A 12,071-nucleotide genomic window follows, 5' to 3' on the forward strand; every position below is an offset into this window, starting at 1 on the left:
CAATTATTTACGTCTGCCGTATTCAAACGTCTTCAAAAATGTCATTCGCGTAGATATTTATGTGCAAAATCTGTGTGTTCAGTTATTTATCATGCAAGAATAACAATCCGACAATCTCTTCCTGTAAACCGTGTATAATCCATATACAAACGTGTTATTAAAATCAAATTTTTACAATTGACAAATCCCTTGACAGAACATTAGGTAAGGTTATGCTGTTAGTTTTCAATTAGTTTGTTTTTAATACGACTTTTAGTTTACATTATATCATCACATATGCATGTAGAGTATAGTGTACGATTGTGTGTGATGTTTACTGACAGGTGAGACATTTCACACTAACGTGGGACACAACAGCCAAGTTCACCCTATCTCCAGTGCTGATCAGGTAAGCTGTATTTGCATACCAATATTTCGGCAAATGAATATTCTCAGACACACAGAAAGACATACATATATATATATATATATATATATATATATATATATATATATATATATATATATATATATATATATATATATATATATATATATATATATATATGTGTGTGTGTGTGTGTGTGTGTGTGTGTGTGTGTGTGTGTGTGTGTAGATTAGATAGATAGATACATTCTTATTAAATTCGAGATCGTTAGGAATGTATCTTTAATTCTTTTGCATCCAATTCAAGGAGTCGTTATTTTATTAACAATAACGTAAAGTTTACCATACACAGAGTAAAAGTAGACGTAAATGGCAACACAGTAGTTTTAGATATTTCAATTCAAAATTACAGTGCACACTTATAAACATTGATGGTCATATTGTTGACACAACAAAATTTCCTGAAGTGAGGCAGGATAAAGAGAATTTTAAAAATCAGGATATAATTATTGGAGGGGATTTCAAACTAGTTATGAATCAAGTCTTTCATATCATAACAACTCAGTAAAGTAAATAACCCTAAAGCAAGAGATGAAGTAATTGATATTTGTGCTAAATATAATCTAACTGATATCAGATAAAATTTATTCCTAGTTTCAGAAACTCTTTTTACAATGGTAAATGATGCCAGACGATTCTCTAGTCCACCTAATTCTTACTTTTCAAAAAACAGAAAAACATAGAACATTTTGGAAATTTAACAATTCTCCACTAAAAGATTATAATACAGAAAGCTTGTTAATGATTCAGTTCAGAGATTAGTTACTCCATCATTGACCAGATGATATTTTTAAAAATAAGAGCCAAAACCCTGTCTTAAGCTTAATATAGAAAAGGACAGCAAGCTTAGTATAGAAAATGACAGCAAGCTTAGTATAGAAAAGAACAACAAGCTTAGTATAGAAAAGAACAGCAAGCTTAGTATAGAAAAGGACAGCAAGCTTAGTATAGAAAAGGACAGCAAGCTTAGCATAGAAAAGGACAGCAAGCTTAGTATAGTAAAGGACAGCAAGCTTAGTATAGTAAAGGACAGCAAGCTCAACAGGAAGATCAAATTATAAACGAGACTACTTTAAAAGGAAAACAATAAAAATGATCCACATGAATTAGAAAGACAAAGAGTTAGTGGAAATGGTGCTAAAATGAAAGAGGCAAGTAAAATCCAGGGCAAAAAGAATTAAAGATAGGAAAGGGATTTCAAACTATTTCTATATTTTTGGAAAATAGAAACTATACAAGTAATGTGATGGCAAATTTAGCTAAATAAAATGGAACATTTACACAGACTGAGCTATAACTTGTAACAGAAACTAAATTGTACATTTTCAGTGTATTCCCAGTCGATCTTGAAGCTTCCCTGAATTTTAAAGACATTCCTAAATTGGACAATACATAAGTAAATTAATGTATGCCCTAATTGCACTAAGTGAAGCAACATCAAGTCTTTAAAAACTGCCTAATCATAAATGTCCAGGGTCAGATGGTTTTTACGGTTGAGTTCTTTCTAGTCTTTTTGGAGATATGCTTGTCCGTGTTTTACAAGATCAATAAAATTTGCCTATAATAATGGTGAGCTATCATCAACTCAGAAAGAAGGTGTCCTCTTGATGCCCTTATCTTTTGTCTCGAAAATATACAAGCTTCCCGGACTTCTTCTTGTAAGTGATTTTGAGAATGCATTTGAGTCTGTTGCATGGCCTTTATTTATAATGGTCTATAAATTTTCACAACTTTAGCTAGGATGTATGAGACCGGATCAGCTTGCTGGTAGCTTCTCGTAGGTCGGTGGTTCTTCCCGGGGTTTCCCCGGGTTCCTCCTCCACCATTTATACTGGCTGCCATATATAGTATATCTAGTGCTGCAAAATGGCGTTACGTCCTATATATGCAACAACAACAACAAATAAAACCGGCTCTATCTAATCTATATAAATATCAAATCTTGTGTCGCATTAGATGGACTTTGCTCACCATGGTTTGCAATAACGCGAGGGTGTAGACAAGGCGCACCCACCCACCCCACCCCACCCCACCCCACCCCCACCCACCCCACCCCCACCCCCCACACACACATTCACATAAATTTTGATTTTATGTGCAGAGATATTAGCCCATTTGTTTCGGAAAAATCCAAATGTCAATAAATAAAATAACCCACAGCATTTCAAGTTTCATAGCACACAGAAGACACGACTCTCAACCTGGATGGCTCATAGAGTACTTTAAGTCATAAAGACCAATATTTTAAATTTTCAGAGATCATTATTAATACTGAGAAAATAAAACTAAATGTGTGTGGATAGGAAATACAACTGGAAGTACTATAATGTACTGCCAAGAATATCATTTAGATTGGAATATATCTTATTTCACGTATCTAGGTATTACATTCTCTATACAGTTAGATTATATGATCAAGTTATGTCATGACAGCAACAGTTAAATCTTTACTTTTATAGAGGTCAAAAGATCATTTACCCCACTTGGAAATATTGTATTTGTGAAAAGCTTGACCCTCTCCAAGATTACTCACCTACTTTTAAGTTTATCAAAACCACATAAGGCCAAGGTTCAAGGCTTTTATATGTAATGCTCCATAAGTTTGTATCGGGGTGAGTGGTGGAGAAGATAAATTATAAAGGAAAATTTAATGTAAAGAGTATTTTGAAGGAGGTTTGAAAATGATAAATATAATTATATTTGTACATTCATTGAAACCCACTTGGTTGATAAGACTTGTCACTTCTAAAGCTATATGGAAAGAGATTTTTACTACTTCAATGCCAAATATGAACGTTTTTCACCTTTTGTATAGATTTTTATCCCATGCGGACTGCTACCTATTTACGGCAAATAATTGCAAAAAATGAAAAATTTCTAGATCGACTTGTCACGAGGTCGGTCTGACAAGCAGTGATACCAGAGTATTCTCTGTTGAACCATGGATTTACTTATAAAATTACGGCTATCATGGAACTGAAAGTGACACATGTCATTCTGAATAAACATTTTCAAACGGAAACTCTCCCAAGCACAACATATCAACATATAAAGCTTTATTTGATCGGATACTAAAAATAAGTTGAGACTGTATTCCAAGGTTCAACAGAACATGAACTTTTATCGGTTCCTGTCAGATCTCGATTTGAATTCGATTCGATGAGTTTGTACAATCGCATTGATTGGTTACGATCACCAATCACGTTACAATCACCAATCCTGTTACAATCACCAATCACGTTACAAACACCAGTCGCATTGATGGTTCATGTTCATGTTACAATCACCAATAATGTTACAATCACCAATCACGTTACAATCACCAATCACGTTACAATCACCAATCAAGTTAAAATCACCAATCCTGTTACAATCACCAATCGCATTGATGGTTTATGTTCATGCTAATATAACAATTATGTTGACATCACCAATAATGTTACAATCACCAATCATGTTACAATCAACAATCACATTACAATCACCAATCACGTTATAATCACCAATCACGTTACAATCACCAATCAAGTTAAAATCACCAATTATGTTACAATCACAAATCATGTTCCAAACACCAATCACGTTACAATCACCAATTATGTTACAATCACAAATCATGTTCCAAACACCAATCACGTTACAATTACCAATCTTGTTACAATTACCGATCGCATTGATTGTTCATGTTCATGCTACGATCACCAATAATGTTACAATCGCCAATCACGTTACAATCACGTTAATCACATTACAATCACCAATCGCATTGATGGTTCATGTTCATGTTACAATCACCAATAATGTTACAATCACCAATCAAGCTACAATCACCAATCATGTTACAATCACCAATCACGTTACAATCACCAATCAAGTTAAAGTCACCAATCCTGTTACAATCACCAATCGCATTGATGATTTATGTTCATGCTAATATAACAATTATGTTAACATCACCAATAATGTTACAATCACCAATCATGTTACAATCGCCAATCACGTTACAATCACGTTAATCACATTACAATCACCAATCACGTTACAATCACCAATCAAGTTAAAATTACCAATTATGTTACAATCACCAATCATGTTCCAAACACCAATCACGTTACAATCACCAGTCTTGTTACAATTACCGATCGCATTGATTGTTCATGTTCATGTTACGATCACCAATAGTGTTACAATCACCAATCACGTTACAATCACCAATCATGTTACAATCACCAATCGCATTGATGGTTCATGTTCATGTTACAATCACCAATAATGTTACAATCACCAATCAAGCTACAGTCACCAATCCTGTTACAATCACGAATACCATTGATGGTTTATGTTCATGTCAATATAACAATTATGTTACAATCACCAGTCTTGTTACAATTACCAATCGCATTGATGGTTCATGTTCATGTTACGATCACCAATAATGTTACAATCACCAATCCTGTTACAATCACCAACCATGTTACAATCACCAATCGCATTGATGGTTTATGTGCTAATATAACAATTAAGTTAACATCACCAATAACGTTACAATCACCAATCATGTTACAATCACCAATCATGTTACAATCACCAATCACGTTACAATCACCAATCACGTTACAATCACCAATCAAGTTAAAATCACCAATCCTGTTACAATCAACAATCGCATTGATGGTTTATGTTCATGCTAATATAACAATTATGTTAAAATCACCAATTATGTTATAATCACCAGTCATGTTACAATCACCAATGACGTTACGATCACCAATCATGTTACGATCACCAATCACGTTACCATCACTAATCACATTATAATCACCAATCATGTTACAATCACCAATGGCGTTACGATCACCCATCATGTTACGATCACCAATCACGTTACAATCACTAATCACATTACAATCACTAATTACGTTAAGTCACCAATCATGTTACAATCACCAATCATACTGGGGAGGGCCCCGAGTGGCCGAGTGGTCTAAAGTGCTCACCGTTCCAGATCACTGCCATATCACCTGTGTGCGTGGGTTCGAGTCCAAGGCTCGGCTAGCGTGGGTACGTAGGAAAGCCTGCCAGTAGCTTCTCGTGAGTCGGTGGTTCTTCCCTGGGATTTCCAGGGTTCTTCCTCCACCAGTTATACTGGCCGCCATGTATAGCCTATCTTGTGCTGAAAATGGCGTTAAACCCTAGAACAACAACAACAACAACAACCAATCGCATTGATGGTTCATGTTCATGTTACAGTAACCGATCATGTCACGAGCACCAATCATGTCACAAACACCAATCATCTTACAAACATAAAACCTGTTACGTGGAATAGAGTTATAAGAATTTCTCAACTGACGCTCCCTTCTCGTAGAAAGATTTTCAATATATACATGTGTATCCTTTCATTCTAAACCAACTCACCTACTCATAGTAAGCAGCAGGGAAGTTCTACAGACCAGACTCCCAGACCAAAATAAAGCCTCCTACGAGAACTTTCTCCGTAGAAGCCTCGGATTTCAAAAATAAGCCTTCCTACGAAAATTAATTTGCGTAAATTCACTCCCGACTGCAATTTTTTGTGAGCAAATTCAATGATTCTAGACAAGGAAAAAAAGGGGGGGGGGAATTTATTCCGTCGACGAAGTTTGCAAGGTTTGGCTGCTAATTTATGAATAAATTTGATCAAGACCGATTCGATATCTACTACGCGGATCATGAAGATTAATCGTGATGAAACCATGCGGTATTGCCTGGGCGTGGCTGAAGAAATTTTTAAATTTGTTTATGTCCATATCGCCGTTGCACCAAGTCTGATGAATATTTCTCAGCGTGTGAGTATCAACGCCATTGAAAACTGATAAGATATTGCAATTGTCTCTAATTACCTTTGGAATTTGCGTATATCGCTGCGTCACGTAAATCACATCGGTGTTCTTGTGTCGGCCACGCGAGAATATCCTAGCCGGATTAGTTTGCTTGTCCAGCATTACATCATCGAATACAACAAGATTATTAACGCCGCCATCTAAATTTTCCACTGATGGGGTATCATTGATGTCTGTGATGAATTCGATTGTGCCTTCGTCGGTATTGTCGCTGAATTCCTTTAGCACTTGATAACAACGCTGATCATCAACGGACGGTGCAACCAAATACAACTTATCCCATTTTAACCATCGCATTATCAAATTTAGCAACAATTGAGTTTTTCCAGAACCGGACGGGCCAATAATTATCATCCTTATCGAATTCGGTAACACCGCGTTGTGTTTCGCTTGTTCGCGTTTCTTCGTGGCGGAAAAATCAATTACATTCATGTTACTAGAATACATGGATCTATATTGTGTTAAGTGTCGCACTCACACAGCTACGATAAATCCAACCGAAATCGTCACACGCAACAACAGGAACGCAATTGCAGGAGAATGCGAAGTTTGCAAAACACGCAAGTTCAGATTTGTAAAAAAAAAAATAGAAGAACCGGAGGAGACTTCGCATCCCTCTTGTCAAAATTACCCGGAACTCCCTGGGCGAAATATCCCGGAGAGAAACATTTGCCAGGATACAATTACTGCGGACCCGGCACAAGGCTCGATATAAGACTCAACGATAATAATCAACCAAATCCCGGCGAGGATCCAGTAAACGCCATCAATAACGCGTGTTACTATCACGATCTTGCGTATCGCAGCGGGGATTTACAACAACGGCATCTCGCTGATGTCAGGCTAATTCATGCAATAGACGCGATTCCTAACAAAAATTTCAAAGAAAAATTGGCAACTTGGCTGGTAAAAGGCGCAATGAAAGGTAAATTAGTATTCGGCGCTGGTAAATAATAATGGAGCAAATATATTATTCTCCGCGAGGATTCTGGCGAGGAAAATCAGCAATTGCCAAACTCGCCAAGGCAGCAAAAGTAAAACAGTCCGTTGCTGAATCGTGGCTATCGAAACAGGCAGTCTGGCAAATATATCTTCCTCCGCCTAAGAAAATGTCATATGCGAGTTTCTCTGTCAGCGTCCCTAATGAAGTCCATCAGGCTGATTTAATGTTTCTTCCTTACGATACCGTCGACGGCGTCACATACAAATATGTCCTGACAGTCGTTGATATCGCTAGCAGGTATAAAGAAGCCGAGCCGTTATCGAATAAAACAGCAACGGAGATCGCTAAGGCGTTTAGCGAAATTTATTCACGATCCCCGTTGACATGGCCAAATCTTCTTCAGGTTGATCCAGGTCGAGAATTTCTTGGCGCGGTTACTTCATTGATGAAAAAGAATAATGTTAAAATCCGTCGCGGTATTGTAGGTGTTCATCACAATCAAGCTATCGTCGAAAGATTCAACAAAACACTAGCGGAACGATTATTCGGATATCAGTACGCGCGCGAATTTATTCAGGATAATCGATCTCATGATTGGGTATCGAGGTTGCCTCATGTGATTAACGCACTAAATAACGAGACAACGAGAACAATAGCAATGAAACCCGCAATTGCAATTACAAAATCGAATATACCCCTAAAGCGAGATTCTACTATTCCACCTGTGCTAGGTAGCGTCACGGTCAGGTATTTATATAAGGAAGGCGAGGCTGAAGGAGGAAGAAAAAGAGCAACCGATCCAAATTGGAGCGTAACAACACACAAAATATCAGCCGTAACAAGATCGTCGGGAAGACCAGCAATTTATTTCCTAGATTCGCTAGCACCACAGCGTGGATTTACCAAAGAAGAATTACAAATAATACCGAAAGATACTCAACTACCGCCAGCGTCATTAATGTGAAACTGAATTCTACCTAACTGAGATAATTTTCTTACTCTTGACACGGCTAAATAAACTAAATTTGACCAGGAAATTCTATCATCGACGATCCAAACTTGGCCATCCACGGTTAATCCCTGCGATGAATGTATCGTTGTTGCGTAGCCTAGTTTCCATGGCGATCTTTCTGCGTTTATCGCGTCATTAACAAGATTAATATCAACAAGAATAATATCGTTCAAGACCAAGATTTTTTCCTCTCCGCAGGGTAAGGTAACACTAATATTTTGTTTTCTGGTATCAGCGGGCCTGTAACACAACGGCACCTGCAATGTTGGAAATTTCTCGCAATGAAGCTTGAATAACATTTCCTGAATAACATCACGAACAATTTTCCTACTAGCAACAATCAAATGATCGGGACGCCATAAATTAAGAAAAATATCCATCGGAGTCTCGTCGATTATTTTTCTCATCACATCGCATTGAATTTTATTCGGTTGTAATCGAATTATTTTCTTAAATTCGGTAGTAAAATATCATCGGATCTATAATCAGCGTCGATTTCCTCATAATAGTCAACAAAGTTCCTGAGCCATTCGTGAGGAGATTCACCATCAATCGGATCAGGTTGGCCATGATCTCCGCACATTACCACGGCTGTATTTTTCTCCTCCAGCCATGCCAGGAATGATTTTAATACAACTAAATTTACTGTGCAAATTTCATCAAATATTATAATTCTGTTGATATATTTATTTCCCATGCGAGCCGAATCCCATAATCCACCGCTGTATTTGAAATAACTATGATACGTACCAGAATCAACGCCGCGTTGCCTTATTTCTCGCGCTAATCTGTGAGTTGGAGTCAACACTATCATATCAGATTTCGCAAATAAATTTATCGCTCGCGTTGTTTTACCGCTACCACCAGGTCCATTTAGGTAAACGAATTTGTTACGTGAAATCGGGTCAAATGCGGATGCAGCCGTCGATATTTCCTCAAATTTATCTCGATGAAATTTATCGCAATCTTCGACATCGGCGTCCTCACAGTAATCTAGGATATCCTCGTTTTTTATCCTCCAAGTGCCCCAAGAGCCATCGGAGATTAAATTCTCCAGCCTATACTGATATTTCTTATCGATATAAAACGAGTCCGTTGCGACCCTTACCGCGATATCAGAAAATTTATTTATCATCGACAGTAAATTTATACTCACATAAGCGAGCATCGATGATCTCAAATGCGTATACTGCGCTGATTCTCCATCGAGATAGCTAATTACGGTACCCAATTTTTCTCCGTCAATGATAATATTCTCTCTGTTGCAGAATATTCCTCGCGATACCGTATCGGCAATAATAAAATCCATCTCGGCATCGTTGATAAACAATCTAGCGTGTCGGTGTTTATGATCAACGGATCCTCCTTGAGTAAATTTACCAATTATTTTTCTTCCGATATCTTTCGCGTTTTCACAATCCGTCGGTAGCCACACTTCAGTTTGTTTCCTGTATGATATAATTGCCTCGCTAACCGTCAACGATATTAACACTGACGAATCCAGCATATACCTCAATAACACTATAGGGACCCAACGACGCTGCGATAAATGCCGACCAAACCAAATATAACAAATTTTATGTAAATTTTCAGCAAGCTCGAATGAAGTTACATAAGCGAATCCGGTCATGACAAAATCAGGCAACGGTCCGTTAATTGCAACTCTCGTCATCTCGCTGGTGGGATGACCAAATTTAGCAAAATAATCCGCACAATCGCCGTATCCTAGGAAACTTCCAGGATAGCACGCGCTCATATCAACGGAGATCATATCTTCGAAATAATATTTGGTATTCCATAATCCGCCATGGCCGTACTCGATACAACTAAGTTGAATATCAGCGAGGTATTCGTTCCTTGTAGGTTTCCATGAATTTCTTTCTCTGGCAGCGTGAGCAGCAACAGACGGAACAGTAAAGCAGTTCGTTAATAACTGATCAGGATTTGACGAATATTTCACCGCGATATTTTTCATAGATTCATGTAATTTTTCATCTCGATAAATATCTCCGCGCGGCAATATAAACTGATCGTACTTTTCTTCGCTCGAGAATAACCAAACCGATATTGGATCAGACGCGGCTAATATTTTGATATATCGGAACATGGCATCGGAATTGTCTTTTGCATCATCAACAGGATAAAATTTAACAACCCGATCTCGCGGGAATATCATTACCGACTGCGACCACGCATGTGAATTATGATCAACAATCTCGATTGGTACTCCTCGAGATCTATATGGCGACGAATATAATATTTCTCCCGATAGTGTTTTCACCGTGATAGGAAATTTAAGTTTCTTGCTCAACACAGCAACATCGTCAATCGACGCGCCATCAACAACCGTCTTTGCCCATGAATTAATTTTACCCAACCTCAACTGAGTCAGGCCAGATCCGCGACGAGCATTTTTCATGTGCTCGATAACGCGCTCAGCCACGCAATTTATCATCGGAGATTCTTTCATCGCGGGTAGATTTTTCACATCCGGATTATTATTCAACCGATAAATTCCATAAACAACAGCGCTAGATGGATATGCCCTAGCATAATAAGGACCGTCAATTCCCAATAATAATCCTGGCTTCGAATTTTTATCAAGAACGACGTTTTTCTTACCGCCACGTATTGGATCTCGTTTATCGCGAATAATCCAAGTGTCGTCAGGCATTTGTGCGATGAATTTTATCCCAAAGATAAATCGCTCTTCCTTGTGTTCGAATTTTATGTGCTCGATTATATTCTTGGCCCGCTCTAGGTTCATCGTGGCATCAACGGAGTTAGTTTTCCATGTCGACCAAGTGTGAATCGCTCCATCATCAAGGAATTCTCTCTTGGCGCGATCGACCTCAGGAATGATATATTCTGCCTCATCAAGATCAAATACGTCCATTATTATATTTTAGACAAATATCTAAATTATAATGAATAAATGTTCGTGGATACCAATCGGATCAACAAAATCATGCGACAAATCCTGCAGAGGCGATTATTGTGGTGCTCACATATATGCGATTCGACGAGGCAGTAAAGGACCACAGCGGTGTTTAGTTTGTCAAGTTGGCACGCGAGGAAAGACTCGATTGTGTTTATCCTGTGGAGGGAAAAATTATCGGGAATTGCTCAGATATTACAAAAAGAAATCTTCCTCGGTGATAACATGCGAAGAAGATTATATTAATCGATTCAAAGCAAATTATGATTTAGACAGATAAATATTATATAATGGAAATGAAATCAACGATTCCTGCAATGACAATCACGCACGAGTATAAATCTCATCCTACGATCATGGGATACGAGGCATCATCCGATGGTACCGTCAGACATATCAGAACGAAGAAACATGTTGGTAGAGTTGGCAATTCGGGTTATTTGATATGTAACTTCAGTAATGGTGGAAAGAGAAGATCCACAAATTACGCCCTTCATCGGTTTGTATTCGAGTGTTTCCGCGGACTCATCAAGAATAATTTGGTCATTGACCATATCGACGGAAACAAACTTAACAATAAACTTTCCAATCTACGCGCTGTATCTCAAAGTGTAAATTGCATCTTTGGTAATACTGGGCGACACCCTAAATACGCCAAGGCCGTCAAATCGATAAATCAGGAAACGGGCGAGGAGATGATATTCGAATCGATGAGCGCCGCTGCAAAATATTATGAAATTAATTCACGCTCGGTGAAATTCGCGGCAGAAGGAAAAATCAATGCGACGTTTTCCTACAATCTCGGTGAATGGATCAAATTCTCCTATATACCAATAATATTCGATTCGGAAAGCGACGAAGAATAATTGA

The 12,071-nt window shown here is 37.9% G+C and overlaps 1 protein-coding gene across 1 annotated transcript in view; it reads left to right on the top strand.

Moving 5' to 3' along the window:
• Nucleotides 1-12,071, top strand: part of LOC149778286 (alpha-1,6-mannosyl-glycoprotein 4-beta-N-acetylglucosaminyltransferase-like) — a 38,237-nt gene that overhangs the window by 12,497 nt on the left and 13,669 nt on the right. Inside the window, exon 3 of the mRNA XM_089938299.1 lies at nt 324-388. Within this exon, the coding sequence (XP_089794425.1) occupies nt 324-388 (65 nt within the window). The remainder of the gene's footprint in view (nt 1-323; nt 389-12,071) is intronic.

The sequence above is a fragment of the Sinohyriopsis cumingii genome, chromosome 17 (assembly GCF_028554795.1).
Source record: "Sinohyriopsis cumingii isolate HCF-2022 chromosome 17, ASM2855479v2, whole genome shotgun sequence".
In the NCBI taxonomy this organism is placed as follows: domain Eukaryota; kingdom Metazoa; phylum Mollusca; class Bivalvia; order Unionida; family Unionidae; genus Sinohyriopsis; species Sinohyriopsis cumingii.